This window comes from Rhipicephalus microplus, chromosome 7 (assembly GCF_043290135.1).
Source record: "Rhipicephalus microplus isolate Deutch F79 chromosome 7, USDA_Rmic, whole genome shotgun sequence".
Taxonomy (NCBI): Eukaryota; Metazoa; Arthropoda; class Arachnida; order Ixodida; family Ixodidae; genus Rhipicephalus; species Rhipicephalus microplus.
In genome coordinates this window covers 33,961,189-33,983,568 of record NC_134706.1, presented here as the reverse complement: position 1 = coordinate 33,983,568, position 22,380 = coordinate 33,961,189, and the positions used below count along the sequence as shown (strand labels likewise).

The 22,380-nt window shown below is 46.1% G+C and overlaps 1 protein-coding gene across 1 annotated transcript; it reads right to left on the bottom strand.

Moving 5' to 3' along the window:
* Positions 1-1,612: 1,612 nt before the first annotated feature.
* Positions 1,613-22,380, bottom strand: RpL18 (ribosomal protein L18). Its single transcript, XM_037430516.2, has 7 exons — positions 22,320-22,380; positions 22,106-22,192; positions 21,823-21,930; positions 21,583-21,681; positions 19,244-19,367; positions 10,311-10,380; positions 1,613-1,743 (listed from the first exon to the last, which is right to left on the bottom strand). Exons 1-7 carry the CDS (start codon positions 22,320-22,322, stop codon positions 1,668-1,670), a joined length of 567 nt encoding a protein of 188 aa, XP_037286413.1. The 5' UTR covers positions 22,323-22,380; the 3' UTR covers positions 1,613-1,667.

Sequence of the window (22,380 nt, the reverse complement as noted above, 5' to 3'; positions counted from 1 at the left end):
TAACATTAGGCCTTTTTTAGAATGGCCCCTGGATGTAAACTTGCAAAATGACCACTATTCGTAATAAGGGCTGCCAACAGTAGGGCAATTACTTGCAGCGTATTTTCGGAATTTTTTGGCCAGCGTGTGGTAGTAAGGTGGTGATGTAGGGGAATTCCAACGCTTCCCTTATCATTGATCAGTAAAAAATGTAGATCCACACTAATATCAGAGCTGCATTGCTGGAGAGATTATGAATTGTAATCATAATTCAAATGCTACCAGCACAAGGCAAAAACGAAAGATAATACATCGCACATCACTGAGCTAAATTTGTTTGTTTTTCTTTTTGCATTCTGTGATCTTCTGTTCGTTGTGTGAGGCCACTTTTAAACTTGGCAATGGCGGCTAGCTTCAGTTATTAAAAGGACCCTGGAACAGTTTCGGCGATTTTCTACAAACATACAAGACCGGTAGATCAAGTCCCTAGGGTTATTTAGAGACTACAGAACTGTGTAATTTTTACAAAATTTTTGCGCATAGCTGCAGATCGTCGCAAAACGGCCGAACGCGTTCTCAACCACCCATTCATAGAGTGTGACATGCTCTGGCCACTTGAGGCCAGAGCCTGTCAGCTAAATAGACAGCCAAGTGGACGGCGGCCATCCCAAACCCAATTCTCACGTAGCCGGCAAAATAGACAACTTCAAGAAGATGGCACCGTAGACAAAAACAATGCAGGCTACTTTGCTGTTCAAGCAAGATGGCGAATTGCTCATATCTATCCGAAATGGTCATCTGCACACAAGCACTACTCTTCTGTAGAAGCTGTGAGTGAAATGTGCAGTGTGTGCGCGAGCGCGAGAGCCACCCTGGCTCACATACTCTGGGGATGTGACGCAGACAGCGCGGACGGTCCGGTGTTACCGCCGCAAGTAGAACAGCGTGTGGGGTCTACGGACCCAGAAGACCAGCGAAGGGCCGTCCGGCAGCTCGAGGTCGCACTGGCGCTGCAAAGGCGAAAGGGGGACACCCTCAGTAACCCGAGCGGCGACGGGGCACGAAGGCCTTGAGGTCTAGGCCCGCGTGACATTAGGACTTCTAGTGTAACGTGAGATAGGGTGAACCCCACGCCATGCGCGGCCGGAGGGAATCCCGCATGCTGGAACCCAATAAAGTTTATTCTCTCTCTCTCTCTCTGTAGAAGCTCAATTTGAATAACGGTCAATTCTTTTTCCCTTTACGCCAGTCGAATGTGTTGCTAGTGGGTGTTCAGAACATGAAAATATTGGCAAATCGCCCCAACGGGTATGAGCCACAGCAATCTGTCTTGTCTGCTATTCAGATGCAAGTCGCGCTGATAACACACAGTCAGTGTTTTTAGATATCTTTCAGGCTACACCTGTTCTGTTTGCTATTCTGTTGATGCGCACACTTACAGATCTTCAAGTTATCACCGACAAGGTGTGCTCATACTCCCCGATTCCAGTGAATCACTCAACACACATTTCGACAGCTGCTGTACTTTCCGCTATAAGCCCCCCCCCCCCCCCAAGGAGCCCTCTAGATGTGTTTGCAGTGTAACAATCTAAAGAGACACTTAAAAAATAAAGGCTAAAATACAACAGCAAGGTGTGGTTGCCACAGGCGGTGTTTTATTTTGACTGGGAACGGTAAAGTCACAGCACTCAAGCCTTGTAGCCACGGCTCTTCCTTCGGCCACGGGCACGCTCGTACTTGCGTCCCTTGGATCGCACGTATGGCCTGGCAGGAAAGAACAAATAAAGTAGCCGTCAACAACTGAAATGACATGCACTATCCAAAATCAGTCTGGACCAACAGCAAAAATAACACAGCTCCAGCAGTGCCATGTCGCATGCGCCCTTTTTTTTCATCTGTCTTAAGGGGGAACGCGGCTTTGGGATCGCGAAAAATGGCAAAAAAATCGATTTTTTGAAACTCAAGTTTTCAGTTTCTGGAACCCTTTTTCTATCTGGTTCCAAAATATCTACACTGAAAACCGCGCAGAAGTGCTTCGGAAAATTCGTTTCACCCACCTAGGTAGCAAAAATTTTCTGGAAATGGCGAGAAAACGGCGATTTTCAAAAAATAATAGCTTTGCTATGCTTGGGCCGGGAGCCTGCTTCTTGGGCTCATCAGAAAGAGCATTTCTCCGCGTTTAACTTTCTCGCCTCAGCTGGCTACTCCTTTTAACAACAAGCGAGCAAAAAGCAAATGTTTGAAGGTCGTTCTGAGGCCCTTGATTGGCCGTGGCCGCCATGTTGCCTCAGCTCGCCTCGCCATTGGCCCGATGCTCGCTCCGGGAGATCGTCGTCTGCTGCTTGTGTGTCGCGAGGACATGGCTCTCGAAAATCGCCACTTCGTGACGTGTTTACGGCTTGATAATCACTTAAGATATAACTACGCTTTAGTTACGAGCAGTAAGCGGATGCACGATCAGGTTACTACGAGCGTCAGCGCGGTCTACGAGCGCCGCGCGTCATTGAAGTCGTCTTTAGCCCTAACTCCGCCGACTGCGGGCAGGAACGACGCGCTAGCGCATTCATGGCGACGTGCTTCTTCGCAAGCAATGAAGCTGTAAGCGGCGGCACGATCTGATTACTACGAGTGGCCGCACCGAATGCACGATCAGATTACTACGAGCAGGCGCGCAGCGGTCTACGAGTGCTGCGCGTCATCGGAGTCGGCTTTAGGCCTAACTCCGTTGACAGCGAGACTGCGGGCAGGAACGACGCGCAAGCGCACTCTTGGCGACGTGCTTCTTCGCAAGGAATGTACCACATCACTCTCTAGCTCCTCTGAATCTTGTACGGGCACTTTACGCATCGGCAGCGGACAACACAGTCAAGCTCGTCACCCCCCCCCCCCCCCCCCCAAGGATCGCTTGGAACAGCGGCTAGCAGTTTCGCGCGTCGTCATTCGAAAATGCGATGCCAAGTGCAGTGCGTGCCGATTTTTTGTCTTCGTAGTTACACATTTCGCGCATCGTCATCGAACGCCGCCGGCAAGTGCATTACGCGCCGGCTGCACTGTCCACGCGGCCGCGCACCCCACGGTCATATGGAGTGCTGTCAGTAAGCTTTTGTGATGCGATTCAGACGTGCTTCGAGCCGTGCTTGATATCGCCACGAACGTCTATGAATGTTCCGAGGTTAATGAATTGCTGTAGATTAGAGTTTCCGCGACCGGCTGTATGATGATGCGTTTCACGGCTAGAGCGGCGAAAGAGCATGTGTGAATCAGGGGCACGAATTTCTATATGCCCGTTTCGTGTCATTAATTATACTGCTAGAAATTCCCGTGCCACCAGTCTTCTGCCCATAACTTTGTTATTTGAAAGAAGGCATAGGCCGTCATGGTGTGATCCATTTTTCTGATGCAATAAACTTCTCTCCAAATAAAAAAAAGTTCAGTGAATATTTGCAATCAAGTACTTAATTACACTAATTACAACTTCATCACAAAAAAGTATGTTTAGTAATTTCAGTATATGGTTTTATTCAATTACAATCTTTTCTGTCATACCAATCACACCACTCCTTCATACAAAGAACTTGGTTTAAAATTCATACTTGTTCTTTGTAACTCATGAAAAGGAGTAAATCATGAAAAGAAGTCAAATATCACAAGACAAACCTGAGATCACAATTTTTAGGTGTCTTGGAGACGTAAAGAAAAGTTGAAACTTTAAACGCAGCTTTCTCAATACTGTTTTTTTTTTTTTTGACATTATGCTCAGCCCCTCCACATGGTTCAATGAAGAAATAATTTGTTTCTCGTAAAGTATTCGTGGTATCACTTCAGAATTTTTATGGAAGCACTGTGAGGTTATTCTTAGTGTCTGTGCCAATTTTCATCAATATCCAACGAGAAACAAAAAAGTTCATTGAAAAAAAGCCTGTCAAAAACTTCGACAGGCTTTTTCTCACAAGTGTGTTTTGGACATTGTGCATTGCTCGTGGAAAGAGTAGCAGGAGAATGACTGGACCGATTTTGATTGTTTTTTTTCCCTGAATCCCTAAACACTGCTTGTGGGTACAGCAATCTTCAATTTCTGTTTTGTGGCCCTGTTATTTTTCTAGACGATGATTTGTCCGTGCCATTGTTTCTGACAATGTGTGTCGGCAGCCATGATGATCTCTACAAAAAAAAAAAAAAAAAACGAGAACTTACTAAAAAATTCCGAGAGTGTCATACCCTGTAGCTTTCTTTTGAGTAAAGATCAACATCATTCGCAGCTTCCTGGCATGTTTTGTTGCAGCGCTAGGCTTTCCACGAGCAGACCATGTAATTGGATCGTGTAGCATTATGTAACTTGAGAACTACTGAAGCTATCATGATGAAACTGCATATTTCCCTATTCTAGACACTTATGAGTATGCATGCCAAATTTCATTGCAGTAGGTCAACAAATAAAAAAGTTTTTTTTCAAAGCCACCTCCCCCCTTAAGAGGAGATGCTACTCGAAAAAGGTTTTTTTTAATTTCATGACCCATTTCCTTGAAATTTTAGGTGTTAGTAAAGCTTGCAGTGCTGATTTCATAACTGCAAATATTTTTCTGATAGCTATAGTAGTTTCGGAGTTACAATTTTGATATCAAAATATAGGGTTTTCTGTGCACATAATAAAGCTTACTAAAAATTTTCACACAGAATTGCAAAATGGCTCATTCTGCTGCACTTGAGCAGTACAATACAGAAAAGTACCTCAAGTAGTTGATTTATTTGCACATTTTTTAAAAAATTAAAAGTACTAAATGCATATTTTACATCTTTCTGTCAGTGTATTAAGTTGTGTAACAAAAAATCTGTGATGTATATTGCAACCTGAAGTAGATACTTGTATTCTAGAGTGGCTGAATAGGCTCTGAGTAAGATAGGACTTCATCAAGATAGGACTATTTTATGTGTCAAAAATATTGTGCACAGGATGAAAGAATTACCTCAAAATGGAAATCAAGAAAAATGCATTTGAAAGTTATAAATATGTTCACTCATGATTACACAGTGTGATTTGCACAAAACTTGGTGAGATCATAGAAGGAACACAGCTAGAGCACCTAAAATTGTCCTGCTCCATATGTGGATCCTTTTCACCGCTTTAGAAGGGAGTCATCAAGGCGCGCTTTCTTCGCCACGTTCCGCCGATGAGCCCTTGCCTCGGCTGTTTCACACGCATTCTTTCGATTCTCCTCTGGTCGCAAGATTGGCCCACAGTGATCAGTTGATCTGGTGGCACTACACCAAGCTCCTCTAGCACATGTTCAACGCTTGAATGTCCTTTATTGAACCACAGCACAGCCATAGCAGCTGCAGTTTACACTGTTGTCCAGCAGGCAAACTTAGTCTTCGGACACAGCAACCAGATTTTGCTGTTCAAAGATTCTGCAGCGTTTTGGGTCTTCCCTTGAATACAATGTACCAGTAACTTTTCATCTGCGAGGCGCTTGTAAATGGGAAGCACAGCCAATCCTTGAGCCTTGGTCAAGATTGGTGTGTGGTCGGGCAGGGCCTCCCCAAGCGCTTCGGCTCTCCTATGCTTGCACCAAGCAGTCGCCCCTTCTGGACAGTATCGGTGGCTGCCTGCTGTGCTGCTCAATGATGAATGGAAATACGAGGCCCAGATAGCATGATGCATTTTCAGAATATCACCTCTGTTGTTTGTGACTGCAATACGGTAATAGTTCTGCAGCTTCTGAATTGTGCCATCTGTCACCTTTTCTCCTCGTGGAAGACGTGTTGGCAGTTTCCGAAGAGCAGTGCCTAGATGCTTGGCCACATGGTTTGTGCACGCCTCCTTGTCCACAACAACTTCACCATATACCTTGGCATCAGCGACAGCGGTATAAGCTTTGCTGTCCCCATCACTGAGGAACTAGGTGAAGCGCAATAGTGTTGTGCATGAGGATGTCGTGCCCCATATGCGCAAAGCTGTCTCAGTCTCCACGGCATGAGAGGAGCACTATTTTTTTCGCAAACACGTGTGTGGAATGCTTGCCATATTTCTTCCTCATCACCCAAGCCCAGGTGCCGGCTACAGGCGAGGCAGTAATTCGACAGCACCTCAAAATCTAGGCACAAACCAGTGTCCACAGACACAGCAGTGCCAATGCCATTGTGGCTCTTGTGCCCTCTTTTTTGCCATGTGCCATCATACATGACAGCAACATCAGCTTCATCCACTTTCTCTTTAGTTATCATCCACGCCTACGCCAGGTTTTCTTGCACAGCTTTGGTAGCTGCAGCATGAACTTTTTTGCCAATTGCAATAAAAGTCTTATGATGCATAGGTATTGGCAGTCCAAGAATAGTGCAAAAACGCGACAGCTGTTCATGCCCGATGCCTATCGCACGCACAGCCACAACTATTTTCACATGGATGGCGAAGCTGTCGCGCGAGCTGCCGCTTTGGTAGCTCCAGTCATAACCGGCATCAGTGGGCTGTCCTTCCGGCAGAACACACCGCGAACTATGCGCGGCAGAAACCACTGACTCAGGACACTCACTGTTATCACAGTGCAGCTCGAGGAACGAAGAGAGGCCCTTACGTTTACTCATGGTGTCGCGAACGACGAGTCCAGCGGTGTGGCATGTTGGACAAACAGCACGGCCTACCATCGATGTCAGAGCGCCGATGTCACAAAATACTCCGCTCACAGAGCCACCAACACTCTGTTCTCTCGCTCTCGAACTGTTCAATCTTTTCTTCCGATGCGCTGATGAACTTGATCGCAGCGTCGATTTCGTCAAAGTTCCCGCAAGCCGCCGTATCCCCACTGCCTTGATTAGGCCTAGTGGCCGGCGGCTCGCATTCTTCTACCGCTGCTTTGCGCTTCGGCTTACGTCGACGCCCTCGGTACTTGTTCTTGCTTGCAAACTTTCGTGCTCGGAAGTCTCGCTTCTTTAAGTGATCCATGGTGAAATCGGAAAAACGTAGAAACGCGCGGCAAGTGCCGATCCTCGCAAGCGCTCAGCGAGCGAGGCCTATCAGATGTAGCCAATGGCAACCTCGGTAGCGTACTATGTGACCAGTAGAGATGCTCGAAGCGGCTGCAGCTTGGCTGTAAACCGACTTGGAAATGACTGTTTTGTGAAATTCTTCACTAAAATACGAAACTAGGGGGACGCCTGTAACTGCGCCCACACAATTCTCGAGTGTCCCTCGTCTACATTCATCGTATCTCCCTATGAAGGTTTCGAACTAAGTTTGCTTGTTTACACGCTAAATTGCATGTTGCTTCACAGATGAAAGTATATTTGCTTGGCATTTTTTAAAAGGGAAGATGGGGGTTCTGAAATTTAATTTTGGAGTGAATTCAATGCTATTGACCACTACTGTATAGTTTTTTTTCCCTTTCTTCAATATCTGGTTATAATTTATATATCTGCATAAGAACAAAAGATACAAACATTTTAATACTGAAATTCCACCAATCTGTTATGGGCTTTTCAAAAACTTTGCATGGGTGAAAAAAGAAGCATATGACAACAATGCCAAAGAGCTGCTTTAGCCGGTGATGCCCTCTTTATTATTGTGAGCACATTTACGATGCAAAAAGAAGCATACATATACTTCATTAAAACTCGTTCTTGCTCTAATGTATTCAACGTGCTTGAAATCCAAAGGTAGCATTAAAAAGAACAAGTGAGGGCACGGGCACAACCTTGCACCCTCGCTCGTAAACATGTTTTTGTCCACAGCCTCTCGATTTCAAGTATGTATACTTGACTACTAAATTAGTGATAACATCCCTGACTAGATCTATAAAACACAAACATTCCAATACCAAAGTTCTCGCATTTACTCAGAAAAAGCACGCAAAGATATCCTGTAAGGACGTATGCGATGACCGAAAGAACAAACAACGAAAGAAAAAAAAACTGCCCCCGGAGCACAGGCCACACAGAGGTCTGCAGCAGTCGTCTGTAGGTAGTCTGCTCCTGTTGTGCGGTCTTTGGGCATGCGAAGTCTATGATATAGCCCAGTTTCTCTACCGCAGTGCCGCTCTTTGTGACACCCTGGTTGAATTGGCTTATGGCTTCAGCCACTGCCCTCTGGACACTGTGAAGCAAGGAACGTTTGGTCTTCAGCACTCACTAGTATTCAGTCACTTCTTCGTTGCATTACTCCAAGAGTTTCCTCGCCCAGCTGCTTGAAGATAGGCTCTAAAAGCTTCACCCACAAAGCTGGGCAGGCTGTTTTTGTGAGCAGGGGGCTCCTTGTGCCTTGCTACAGCACAGTTATGAACGCACCAAGGTTCTAGCCCTTCAGGGCACTGGTCATGCTTAGGTGGTCATCAGTTGACATGTGGCACACGGTTGGCTCAAATGCACTCTTCGATCCTGGCACATCAATCTCTTGAGTCCTCAGAGTACTGCCATAGTAATTTAGAATTTTCTTGATTCTGCCCTGAGTGACCTCTCTCTTTCTTTCAAGTAGCTCGCCTTGGGCCTTCTTGTCGACTAGCAAACGCAAGGTTGCTGCAATACCTTTGTGTATGGTTGACACAATCTTGTATCTTGATGAAGCCTTAGCACAGCCTGCTCGGTAAAGGCTGTTACCATGAGAGAACATCGTAGTGTAATGCAGCTTGTACCTCTCGATGGATCTCGGGAACAAGATCAGCACAGCTTGCACCTCTATTTTCTCTACATTACAATCATTTGACAGTCTGGAACGTGTTTTGTGCTCCAAGCCACGTACCCTTGCTCACTGGATTTTGCACCGAGTGAGCAAACCAAGCAAAAGTTGGACAGGACAACGTGGGCTGCAGCAAGTCGGGTGTACATTTTAATAATACGCTATCTGCAATGTGTGAATAGTGGTCACACGTCAGCCAGATTTTATGACACATCAGATATGTTGCCCCAGTTCCTGTGGAGTTCCTTGATTTCAACTGTGCTTGTGGCCTCACAGTTTGTTGCAGCACTGGTGCATGCCTGAACCATTCTGTTCACATGGCGTTTGAAAGTTTAGTAGTGTAAGCCGTGATGAGAAACAGTCATCACAGAAAAGAAATCCGAGGAGGCTGTTGTTCTCTTATGAATGCTCCGAATGGCCTCTATTGCAGACATTTTCGAATGCAGCTATCCTGGCGTCAACAGCGACTTTCAGGAAAGAAAATCCCTCTAAGCGCATATCACAAGGGGAGCACTCCACCGCAAGCTTGACACAAAGCTCATACTGCTTAGTGCAGTTCTTTGAAAGCATCGTAGTTCACAGCGGAGGTCCAAGAATGTTTTGCATCATGGAGAAACCCAATATCGCGAATTCAGTGCAGCTGTCATTGACGACCTCTTTCATTTTGACACTCGGAAGCTGGAACTTGTGCAACGTTGCACTCCTAGATGCCAGGTGCGCCTTTATGTTACTGGCGGTCGCTGCGCCCTCGCTTTCATGAGAAGTGATAGAAGTTGTGATTGTGCAACCTACGCCAACACTGTAACTGAAACAGGCATAGCGTCAACACTCGATGTGTTGAGCTGCAGCTCAGAACTCGATCCAGCAGAACCTCCTGACAAAGTAGCCACTGGCAGCCTGACAGGCATTGCTGCCTTCAGTCGTGCATTCCACGGCTGCTTTCGTGTCTTTGTCAAATGCCTGACGCATCGCAATACAGAGCATTTACGGTTTCCTTGGCGTTTCTGGGCTACTCACACGGCTACTCTTTTCTACACTTTTTTCAGTGCCGTTTCATTATAATTATATGTGGGGTGTAACGTCCCAAAACCACCATATGATTATGAGAGACGCTGTAGTGGAGGGCTCCGGAAATTTCAACCACCTGGGGTTCTTTAACGTGCACCCAAATCTGAGCACACGGGCCTACAACACTTCCGCCTCCATCGGAAATGCAGTTGCCACAGCCGTGATTCGAACCCACGACCTGCGGGTCAGTGTCGAGTACCTTAGCCACTAGACCACCGTGGTGGAGCTTCAGTGCCGTTTCAAAGCAGTTACGAACAAAAAAAAAACAGTTTGAAGCAATCAGAGCAGCACTTCCAACATCTATGCTATATGCTTATCACTTGATGCTCACTTTCCCAAATGAAACCAGTAGTGAGAGCGAAACGAACAAGCAAAAAAAAAAAAGTAAAACATGGATGGCTTTCTGCACCGAAATGAATATGCAGGTAGGAGATGACTGGAATGTGCAGCTGCATGTATTATGATGAACTTTTTGGCATTCATTCAGCCCTCCCTACTGCAGCACATTATCCAATGAGCCCGACAGCAGATGATTGCACAGCACACATATGACATAAACACCAAAGAAGGAATACAGTAAATAGAGGGAACCAGCACTGACTTGGTGTGACTGTGGGGCACTCCAGGAGCAGGTCCGAAGTGACGGCAGGCCTCGCGAGCGTTGCGAGGTCCTGCGCACAAGAGAGATTCAAAGAGCACATCAGCAATGCCCACAGAATATCCACAGATTCACACTGCTCTGTTCATTTTTGCGCATGCTTTTACTATTGGCGCGTGAGTTCTTAAGGCTTGTGAATATGACCCCTAATCAGACTGGTTTCCCAACTGAAAAGCATTGGGAACACTAAAGCTAAACATTACCAATTATCGACAGATAAAATGTTTTTTCATAGTCAATTTTGCCATCATAGGTTGTAATTACACATCTGGAAAGTAGTAGGACAGAACCTTTTTATTTTTAATTTATTGACTACTCTCGACTTTATAGTTGCAATTCTTGCAACTTGAAACACTTGATCAACCCAAGCCATCACTCCCACGAGCAGTTTTGATGACGTCATGGATCTGATGCCCCATTTCACCCAGTTTGAAGTAAGTAACGTGCACCTCAAAGCTGCTCCAACAAAATTCATTGCAGGAATGGCTGAGCACCCTGATGAGGGTTTCCTATAAACTAGATGTACACTCTGGAAAAGCTTGGAGACTAGCGCTCTAATAACCAGGTCCCATAACTAGCACAGAAACATACTTTTACAAGTATTGGCAGAAAAAATCACCCTACCACCTTGAGCATGAAGCATGTATAGGAGGAAGCGCTAAAAGTTTAAAGTTGTGCTGAAAACCTTTGTAAAAGAGCATCACTGTGGCGTCAATAACTTCGAAGTCTTTTGCAATTTAGACACATTAGCCTAAATGAGAGGACGTTGGTTGTCATAGAATGGGATGTAAAGAATTCTTTAATGATTATTACGTAGACCTTAGTAGATGCTGTCAGAATACATGTCATCATGGTGAGCTGGTGTGAAAACTTCCAGGTGGCGGCACCAGCAGTATTTTTTACAGCATGCTTTCTTGCTAAACAAGAGCCTTCTGTGGTGAGTTGTAAAGCCAAAATTTACCAATATGAAAAAAAAAATCGTTTGGTCTACTTTATGTCCCTTCAACAATGCTCGCCTTCTTCCTACAAGCATTCCGTTATCAAATCTTCACATTCATTCTTTGAACCTTCTGTCTTGGGCCCCTTTTGAATGATGTTAAAGGGACACTAAAGTCAAACAATTTACATCAGAGTGAAGGCTCAATGTATGTCAGCATCTTAAATGAGATTATCAACAGCAGTGTCCTATTTAACCAGAAACTAAGGTAAATGCACCAGAATACATGCGCCGCAGTAGGACATTCTCAAAATGATACCAATCACACCAGACGAACTACCTACAATTCATCACTAGTAATCGATCTAGCAGCACTAAATAAAGAACCTGACGTGCATGAAAAGATTCAATAAAATGCTGCTTGTTTGTTTCTGTTTGATTCATAGAAAAAAGAACCGCTATACGTTACTACGGAAAATAGCACGAGTGGTTCGGAAATTCAACTTTCGCGTCGTTACGCTAGACAGGTTGTGCTATCTAGCGGGGCGCAGTTGAACCAAGAACACGTCTGTCTTGGAGCCAATGACAGGAATTTGATCAAGGGCCGTTGTTGCTGCTGTGGCTCCCGCTGCTTTCGTTCTGTCTACTAGTGTCGGCGACCACGCAGTAAAGCCGGGCAACGTTGTGCACGGCAGCAGTGAAGAGAACCTGACCGCATCTTGATGCGGATAATCTGAAGTGCGCTAACCCGATGCGGGATTTTATTTCAAAATAAGCCCTTTCTTGGCACAGAAGTAACGCTATGAGGTTTCTGGACTACTATTACAACTTTATAGCTACCTTTAGTGTCCCTTTAATTTTCAACTGCCAACTACCAGTGCTGTGCCACCCAACGTCTGACAGCTGCAGTGCACAATGAACAGCAACAGGAGCGTTTCCATTGATTGATATGTGGGGTTTAACGTCCCAAAACCACTATATCCAGTATCATGAAAGTAACCAGTATCAGCGTTTTCAGTATCATGAAAGTAACGTTGATGCACAATCACAACATGCTGTAGCTACATTTATTATGACCTGCACACCAGTCCATTTATTCATAACCATTAGCAAATTGCCTGTAAATGACGTAAACACGAAAGAAACAGCAGTGTGGGCAGATATATACGTGGCAGCCCCGTGCTCACAGAGCCATCACACCTGGTACTGCCGAGGCGTCTGTCGCGACGCCCCATCACCTTTGCTGTTGGCCTAAAGTCGACCACCCATGCACCCACGTTACTTGGACGCGAGTGGCCCAGTGGTGCAGGGTATTGTCACAGGCCGCCATATCGCTTAAAGTGCCATTCATGTGCATCATGCTAAGCACCTTACAGCATTTACATTAACTGATATCTATGAGTGGTCTCAGAGTTGATTTTCAGGTACAATGACTGCAAATCATGCAAATTCTCAGATACAGCCAGTCTACACCTAGGTACTGCAGTAGGCTTTCGACAATATGAGCCGCCCTACATACAAACTGCACCACCAACTGCAATATATCGGCACTTCTACGACCCCAATTTGTGCACTGTAATTACTGTTTACACCTCCCCTCCAAGGTTAGCTCTAGTTACTTTGTATTTACTAGGGTTTATCGCAATTAAATTTAAGAACGGTACGTAACACCTTGGGGATCTCTGAATTGAGGAGATCCAGGAAGTTTGGGGAGGTTGGGGGCAAAAAGAAAATTAGCATGAATTTTTACTTATTAACGCTCCATCACATGCATTCATGTTATAGACAGCACTGAACAATAGCATCTTTTTAGATGTCAGCATTACCATATTGGTATTAAATATACGGGCATACATGCACGTGTAAGAAACAAATCGTGCCGCAGCCCATGACAGCTAGTAGCCCCTTCCATATTAACAAGCCCTCTACTTATGCAAGACTACTGCGACGAAGTGGTTTAATGGGTATTGGCTATTTGGCCTTTTAAATAAGGGCCCTCCTCACACCTTTTACTTCTCAGTTACAACTATGATGTCCGTAATATGCATTTGTTCCTTGACCTGCACCGCTCTGCTTTTGTCCTTTATGACTATACCTATTACTTTTTCTTTTCTTTTCAAAGCTCGCTGTGTTGTCCGAAAATTAATTTGAGCCCTCTTGGTAAGCCTCCGGGTTTTCCCTCTGTGGGTAAGTAATGCTAAGATGTAGCTGCTGTACACGGTGTACTCTCCTTAAAAGGCACCTCTAAAAACTAGAAATACGTTCCAATAGGTGTTCCACTTACACAAAAATGAATAGGAGTGCACAATGAAAGTATGAAAAAGAAAATAGTAAAGACAGTTGCTGCATTTAACCAGGAATTCCGTTTATTGAGGGGGGACGTGGCAACGAAAACTATTTTTATTATTTTGAAAATCAATGAATGCAATTTGGCATGTAGATGTGATTTGCTGTGCTGACATCATAACTGAAATCAATTTTCATGATTCTATTGTTTTTCCAAGTTACAATACTCAATAGACCCTCATTGTCATCCCAAAACTAATTAGTTAGTCATAACTTTGTCAAAATTCTTGCATGAATATATTTACAGGGACCCATCCGTAATGCTATTGCTGTATTTTTTAGTATTCAGATAGGCACACCAATAATTTTTCAAATGTTTTCCACATATTGTTTTACTAAACATACAAAAAGCCAATTATAAAAATCTGTATGGCATGCAGACAAATATGGGCAGCTTTACAGCATTCATCAATGTCTCCGGATCGAAGTGCAGAAAACAGACAGGGGGTGCACAATGAAAGTATGAGAATGTCTCGGGATCGAAGTGCAGAAAACAGACTGGCTATATTTTTGTAGTAAAAAGGCCCAGGGATGAGTGAGAGCAACTGCTTATTACAGGGGTGGCACCACCATTTTCGTGGCTTGCATGTTCTTTGCTGCGAACGTTTCTTAACAGTAGCTCAAGGAAGCACGATACACGCACCAAGATTCATTTATTCTCGCTAAATAAATTCATATCACCTCTTCTATGTGGACAGTTCCGGCTTTTGGGCGTCAAATCAAGCAGTGAAGTGAAAGTGTAGCTTGGCCAAGTGGCCACACAAGGCTGTGACGCTCATCGTGCTGATTACAGTCTGCTGGCTTTCTCTCACGCACGTGTGCTGCACAAGCACAACGTGCGGAGGTCTCCAAGACGGCTCACCTCACTACAATAGGCGTCTGCACGGGAGGAGTAAGGAGGTGGCCACTCGTATACAGTCGCCGACTATTTATTGGGACTCAACGGGAACCACCGAAAAGTCCAAATAATCCGGAGTCCAAAAAAACGGATTCACTAGAAAAAAAAAGCACTTTTATAGGCCCTACTGCATGAAAAAACTGTCTAGTCTGCACACACGCACGCTTCCGAGATGGTTTGCTTGGAAATAGAAAATTCCCGCGAGCCACGTCAGACTGAGTTCGGCCACCTTCTACCTGGCAAATTATCTCCACTTTCTTCGCCATTGTGAGCGTCTTGTAGCTCTCACGTTGGCCGCGTTTCTTCACTCCCGACGGCGCAGCAACGGGTGATGTCAGAGCCATTTCAGCACCCCAAGGAACACGCAAGAAAGCGAGAACACAGAGAACAAGATGAACCAGGCCTAGCGTAGATGCAGCTGACTGACACACACCAAACACGCCATAGCCAACAGACTTTGTTGGTGGTTTGGCTTGGCCGCTCGACTGGCTAAAATAAAATAAAAAAACGCGTCTCCACACATGGCCTTTCGAGATCGGCAATGGCGATTTTTGCGTGCATTTTGACACTGGCCAGACGTCCATGCATAGCTAGTGCAGCATATCAGTGCTGGCAACCTAGCAAACGTATTGTTAACGTCGCTGTCAGCGTGTAACGGCGTACGGCACCGCATCCGGTCAGTCAAACGGAGTCTGAATAATCGAATGGCACACAGTGGGGCGTCCGAATTTTCAGGCGCGAGTTTACATTAGGATCGATGGGGCGAGTGGCGGTGCCATGAAGATGTCCGAATAAACGGGCATGTCCGAATAAACGGTCGGTGATTGTAGTCACCTAGGGGGGGGGGGGGGGGTGCAAACGCAGACCCACACATTGACATAATAGGGAGGCGGCGCACTGCAATGAACCTTTGTTCGCCGTGATGGAGAAACCTGCGCACGCCTACGCTTACTACAGATCTGGTGTGATGTGACTGCAACTTTTGTCGTTCCTACAGAGCTAGGACAGTTCTTGGTGCGCTTGCAATGGGCTTCGAACGAGAGAATGAGTATTTAGGGTGCACTTTTGAGGTGAATTAAAACACATATGTTTTGAATGTTAACAGTTTTTCACCGTTCGGTTGGAGAGTCCTAGCACACAGAGGAAACCCACGAGGAGCTTGTTTTAGCCTCGAAATTCGATGGGACCGCCCCATTAGAAAATGGAAAGCCGAGAAAATGGAACTCAAAGCCACGACAACAAATCTTAGAAGGAAGCTGGTCTTAATTTTCGATGAAAGAATGGAGCTCTGACCTGTCCTCTTTAAGGGGAGACGCGGGTCGAAAAGTCGCGGTTTTCCGGAAAATTTTCGCTTTTTTTTTTCCGGCTGTATTGGCATCCTTGGACTATAATCTATTACTTCTGAAAATATCAAGCTGAAATTCGCACGAGAAATTATCAAAAAATGCTTCCAAGTGGGCAGCGGTGACGCGAGAAATGCGCTTGAAAGTCGCGAAAAACGGCGAAGTTCGCGTCGTCCTGTCGCGAAAACGACGCGTTGGCCGCCATTTGCAATCGTGCACGCATGCTGCGAAGGCCGTATCCTTCATAATCCACTAGTAGCCAGTCTCGTGCCTTCACGCAGAATAAACAAAAAACGAGAAAAACAACGCGTACATCACGCGTTTTGAATATCGCGGCACACAGCGCGAGGCCGCCATTGGACGGCGGTGCGCTCCACGCTCCTCCACCTCCTATCTCTCCGGCAAAAGAGCGAAGCCTCAGACGTCGCGATCGAGTTTTTCTGCGTTTCTCTGCATTTTTGCGTCATGGCAAGCCCGAAGAAGTGCAGTTCAGATAATCGAAAGTTCAGAGCTCGCCACAAGTATCGAGGGAAACGGCGTCTGACGCTTCGCAAAGTGACAGCGAACGACGATGTCGCCCCCGACCAACGCCCCGACGCTCCGACTTCGGATAGGCCTAACACCGTCACCGAACCCTGCGACAGTGGTTGTGAAATAGCCGCTGCCGTGGAATTTGTCAGTGCATTCCAAAGGAAGATTGGATTCTTCGAGAGTGAACGTAGACCGGTAGATGCTGCTACTGCGAACATGCTGCTTTGCGAAATCGATGCGCTGACGGCACTTGTGGCGGGTGCGCAATGCCCAACCTGCCGCGAACGGAAGCTCGGCGTGCGAGAGGCAGCTGGAAAGCGCAAAGGACTTTCGGCATTTCTCGAACTGTGCTGTCAAAATTCTGATTACCCTGAATGTGCACTTTCGTTCACGCACACGTCGAGACGTACTGCTTCGGCCGGGGACCAGGGAACGAGCGCTCGTTTTGACAGCGGCAGCTCGCGTGACAGCTTTGCTGTAAACGTGAAGGCAGTTCTGGCAGCACGCGCTATAGGCGCAGGCCACGACCAACTTTCACGATTTTGTGCGATTCTCGGTCTTCCGAGCCCGATGCATCACAAGACATTCAACAGCATTTGCAAGAAGCTCCATGGTGCGGCGATGACGGCAGTGAGCAAAAACTTGCACCAGGCACGAAACATCACGAAGGACACAGTCGGCGGCAGAGATGTGCCAGTCATGTTTGATGGCACCTGGCAGAAAAGAGGTCATAAAAGCCACAATGGAGTGGGCACAGTCGTGTCCCTGGACACGGGGCTCTGCCTCGATTTTGAAGTTCTTTCGAACTACTGCCATGCTTGCAGTATACACAGGGACCTTGGGGAGGATGAAGAGATATGGCGAGCTTTTCATCTTCCAGTTTGCCAAAAAAACACTGACTGCTCATCCCATGCAATGGAACCTGCGGCAGCTGTCAATACATGGCAGAGGACCTTGTCTTATGAAACTCCACTGCGATTCACCAGCTTCCTAAGTGATGGTGACAGCAAGGCCTACACTGCAGTCTGCAAGGCAAATGTATACTGTGACACCCCCATTGACAAAGAAGAGTGCACGAACCACGTTGCAAAGCGCTTGGGAACTGCCCTACGGAAATTGGCAACGCCACTGCCACGAGGCGAAAAACTGAAAGATGCGACAATAATAAAACTACAAACATATTACAAGATCGCCATCACGAGCAACAAGGACAGTGTCCGAAATATGTACACTGCCATATGGGCATCGTATTTTCATTGCTGCTCCAGTGATGGCGCCAGTAGCCACAACTTTTGCCCCGCGGGACCAAATTCGTGGTGCAAGCACAAGCGTGCGGAAGCACTGGGGGAGCCTGCACCACGCCACACCCCACTGTTGACGAAGGCTCAAGGATTGGCAATTATGCCTATCTACAAGCGCCTTACAGAGGAGAAACTCCTTATTCGGTGCCTTCATGGCAAGACACAGAATGCAGCCGAATCGCTGAACAGCAAGATATGGCTGCTATGTCCAAAAACAAAGTTCGCCTCCAGAACAACTGTGAAGACAGCCACCGCTCTTGCTGTACTCTGGTACAACAAAGGCCACAGGGGCTTTGAAGAAGTGCTCGAAGGCATTAGAATTCTCCCCTCACAAGATCTGGCCACACATGGTGACCACTGTGACGTCATGCGCAACAGGAAGATGAACCTGAAGCAAACTGCAGAAGCGAGGGCACACCGTCGCAACACAGCGAAGAGAGCTCGTGTTGAGGACACTGACCGCAAGAGCCGTGAAGGACCAAGCTATGGTGCAGGGGACTTCTAGACACTTGCAGTGCATTCAAGGCAAGGTACTTTTCATTGTGCCCCAATTTGATGCAAAAAGAATGATTTCCTAATAAATGCCAACTTTGCGAACTTTCAAACTTGTTTTTCTCATTTTCATTTTTTCTGACAGTTTCACGTTTTCCGGGCAGCCTTTTAGAAACTTATATTCATTGTATAGTAACGAAACTTGGCACACATATTCTACAACACATGCAGAATGCAAATATCTACTCTAAATTGCAATGCCTACCAGCATTAGTTGTGAAAATATTAGCTTATTGTTTCAAGGGAGATTGAAAATAATAAGTCATTCAATACAACTTTTTTTTCTTGGTTCCAATATTTCTGCGACATATCTATATAGATATTTGCACTTTTCAATCTACCAAGAGTCAAATAAGATCAGACACAGTGCTTTTACTGAAAGTTTAGTACATAAAAGAGTGCCCGCAAAAAAATGTAACTTTTTGCTATTGTTCATGGCATAACTCAATAATTATAGCAGCTACACAAAAAATGATTGCATATTTGAAATCTGCATGAAAAACTATACTAATAACAAACTTTTCAAGTCTCTATTACTAGAAATAAAAAAAAAAAACTTTTTCGAGGAGCGTCTCCCCTTAAGATGATGCCAATGGGATAGCACTGTGCCAATGCAAAGCTGCAAATATGCATTTTCTGGAACCCAACTTACTCATAGTTTTTGATGACAGCACAATAGTAAAATTTTCCTGTCTGAACTTCTACTGCTTTTTTAGTCTAATATTTCACCATGACAGGAAAGATGCTCCAAGTATTGAAGGTAAAAATAAGTTTCAAAATTAAACATTCCCATTGCCACGTCTCCCCTTAAATCTGCTATACTTTTCGTTTGAGCAAGCTACACAGAAAAAATTACAGCATGTTTCCGCTAGCACACGCTACTAGTGACAAAACGTAATGCCTTGCAGGAGAGATGGCTCCACAGTTAAGGAAAGCTCCACTACAACGTACGAAACAATAAAACTCACCCTGCATGAGCACGGTGCCCTTGCCCTTGGGGGCCTTGACAGCCAGCTCGTCGAAGGTGAGGATTTCCCCACCAGCCTTCAGGATGCGAGCACGGGCCCTCTCAGTCACCTTCAGGGCACACACCTGCAACACGAAGGAATGGCACGTTTTCCGCTTGGTCCCTTACTTGGAAGAAGGGGGCCAGCCCTTAGTGACTTGTCAATTGGTCTAATCCAACGTGTGATTATGCTGGCAGCCTCTACATTTGTCCCTCCACAAATTCTAACTCTAATCGTAAGAAACTAGAGTTCCACTGAGGTGGAGTGCCATAAAATCATGTTTCAATGGGGGCCCACAAGCAGGAAGAAACGAAATCATGTGGTTCCTGTAGTAATAATAATATTACCAACAATAAAATACAGGCTCTTGCATGCCAAAACAACGGCACGATTGTGAGACACACCATGGTGGAAGACTCTGCAAATTTAAACAGTTTGGCGCTCCTTAACGTACACTGAGAAAGGAGGAACCAACTTTATTGACAGAAGTTGCGGTCCTCTATGTGGCTCAGCGCGGGCAGCGACTCTTTCGGCCCAGGCAGCAATACCGAGCTGCTTCTCCTTAATAGGAGTCTTAATGAGCTCCTCCCACGCTGACCGTGAGCGAGTTGGCAGGAGCATTTTGGGGGAAGGAAAGCCATCACGGCCCCACAACACGTGATTTTGCGTAGCCAATTCTTGCACGCCACAGTTTTGGCAGATTGTGTTCACTGATGCGCATGTGCCAGCCGGTGAGGACTAAAAAAAACAGTAAGTTTGGATGCGGCGGGGTATCGTGGCCTACGCTCTCATAAGGTCTTTATCGGAGGATGGGTCGACACGCCGATAGCGTTTGTAAAAGCTTGTGATGTCGTTAAAGAAAGTTTGTGCCTCACGAGGAAAGACTGGGCCCAAGAGACCCGCCTCCTTGTTTCCAGTGTTCCCCGAGTGGGCAGGGACCCATGCTAATTCAATTGGCTTCTCCGGCTGAAAGTTTTTAAAATCCTGGCTGCTCTGTTGTTGATGCTTCCCTTAAAAGATTAATTAATGTAATAAAATGCTGCTGGTTCGTTTCTGTTTGATTCATAGAAAAAAAAAACACACCAGACGTTTACTATGAAAAATGGCACGAGTGGTTCAAAAGTTCCCATTTTGGCATGGTTGAACTGGACAGGTCATGCGCTCTAGTGGGGCCCAGCTGAGCCAACGTCTGCCATTACTGAGCGAATGGCAGGAAATTGTTGAACTGTTGTGTGCTGCTGTGGCTCTCGCTGCTTTTGCTCTGCTGCTACTAGTGTCGGCGGCCGCGCAGTAAGGCCGGTTAACGTTGCGCACTGCAACAGTGACGTGAGAAGTGTGCTAACCCGATGCAAACCATTAAAACACAATTTCATTTCAAAATAAGCACTTCCTTGACACAAAAGTAACAGTACGAGGTTTCTGGACCACCATTTCAACAATGTACATTGACTTGATAATTGCGTTTAGTGCCCCTTTAATAAATCTGTTACCATGCTGCAGCGTCTCGGACTTTTTCTAACGTCTTGCCCGAATTTGCAGGGCACTCCGTGTAAATGTATGGTTAGATATGTTTGGCCACAATTTGCATACCCCTACGATTTACTCCACGCCAACAGCATCTGACAATGAACACACGAGCAAGTGAAGGTGGAAAACCACTGCTTTTTCATCTATTGGCATCCGAAACAAATGCCCTAATACTGCATGCGGTCCCAGTAATCATACTCAATGTTAATAACTTCAAAGTGACACTTCTGCAGCTCTGCAATGGGGTTTTTAGCTACTGGTTGCATTGAGAAGTTTGGAGAAGCAGCCAAGCTTCTTTTGAAACCTCCAATATTCAAATGAATTGACTTTCAGTCAGTTCTTCATGGCATAATTCACCACAAATCTCGTGTGAGAATGCAACACTCATGCTACAGTTAGTTTCGTGTGAAGTTAGCATCTGATCTTGGTTCCTGTTTCCACTTTTCTCTGAACTGTTCGAGCCACTGTGGTAGAGCGATTAAAGACACGAAAGCTCATTATTGCGAAACGACGCAGTGTAATAAGACGAGACTAAAAACGACACACACACACATTACCTCCATCATACCCGCACAATTCGGCGGCGCCGTCTCATGATTCTGTACCGACTCAGCCAATTCAGCGTTTTGCCTGACAGTTTTGCCTGACTCAAGTTTAACACAGGAACACGCCACTGACCGATGTAGATTGCAGCGTAAGCTCAACACACGAGTTCAGATGCTGCACACTAGCAACTCACGTGATAGAAAATGGCAGTCGGGGTGTCCACTTACCCGCAGCTTGGGCACCTCGTAGATGCGCAGGTCATCGGTCACGGTGCCGACGATGACGGCGATGAGGCCTTCGCGGCCGGGTTTCTTCATGAAGCGGACCTGCGACGACGCACGGACGGATATTAGGGGGCATCCACTTTGAATCGGGGTATGACGGCTAGTGCCACCACCACATCGTGTTCAGAGTGGCGGCAACATGCACGAACACGACAACGTATCAAAGGCCACAGAAACACGCACCACGCGAGCGAGAGACGTCACCGGCCGGTTGATGCGGCTCATGAAGAGACGTCTCAGCACGATCTTGTTGAACTTGGCGTTGGTTCTGCGGGCCAGGAACCGGTACACCTGCGGAGCCGTGTTTTCAAGCGGGCGGCTTCGGACTCGCGCCGAAGCAACTCGACGAAAGCCACAAAGCATGGACTGCTGACAGCAACAACGTGCTTCGAAGCTCGCGTACACGAGACTTAAAGCTCGAGATACAAGCAACTCTCGTTTCTATGAAAACGTCGCCGACGCTTACCTTAACCAAGAGCCCGAGGTAGACATTCTCGCTCTTGGGCCGCGTCCTGCGGACCTTGCGGTCGTACTTGTGGCATATATCGATACCCTGCGCGCGGAAAGGACATTTTCAGGAATCGGTAGTTAGCGGTGACACCAATTAGAAGCAATGTCGGGCGAAACGATGGTCCGATTTAATGGATTTTAATCGCCGATTCACACGGCGTGAAACTCACCATGGCGGATATCCACGCGAAAAGAAGAGAATTATGGGAAAGAACGAACGACTATGACTTT

Bases quoted from the DNA above. Each gene is read 5' to 3' on its own strand.
- RpL18 (XM_037430516.2), bottom strand. The intron at 21,682-21,822 runs GTGCGTGTTTCT...GCGTCGTCGCAG, and splicing joins TGACGTCTCTCGCTCGCGTG to GTCCGCTTCATGAAGAAACC. The intron at 19,368-21,582 runs GTAAGTGGACAC...TTCGTGTTGCAG, and splicing joins ACGAGGTGCCCAAGCTGCGG to GTGTGTGCCCTGAAGGTGAC.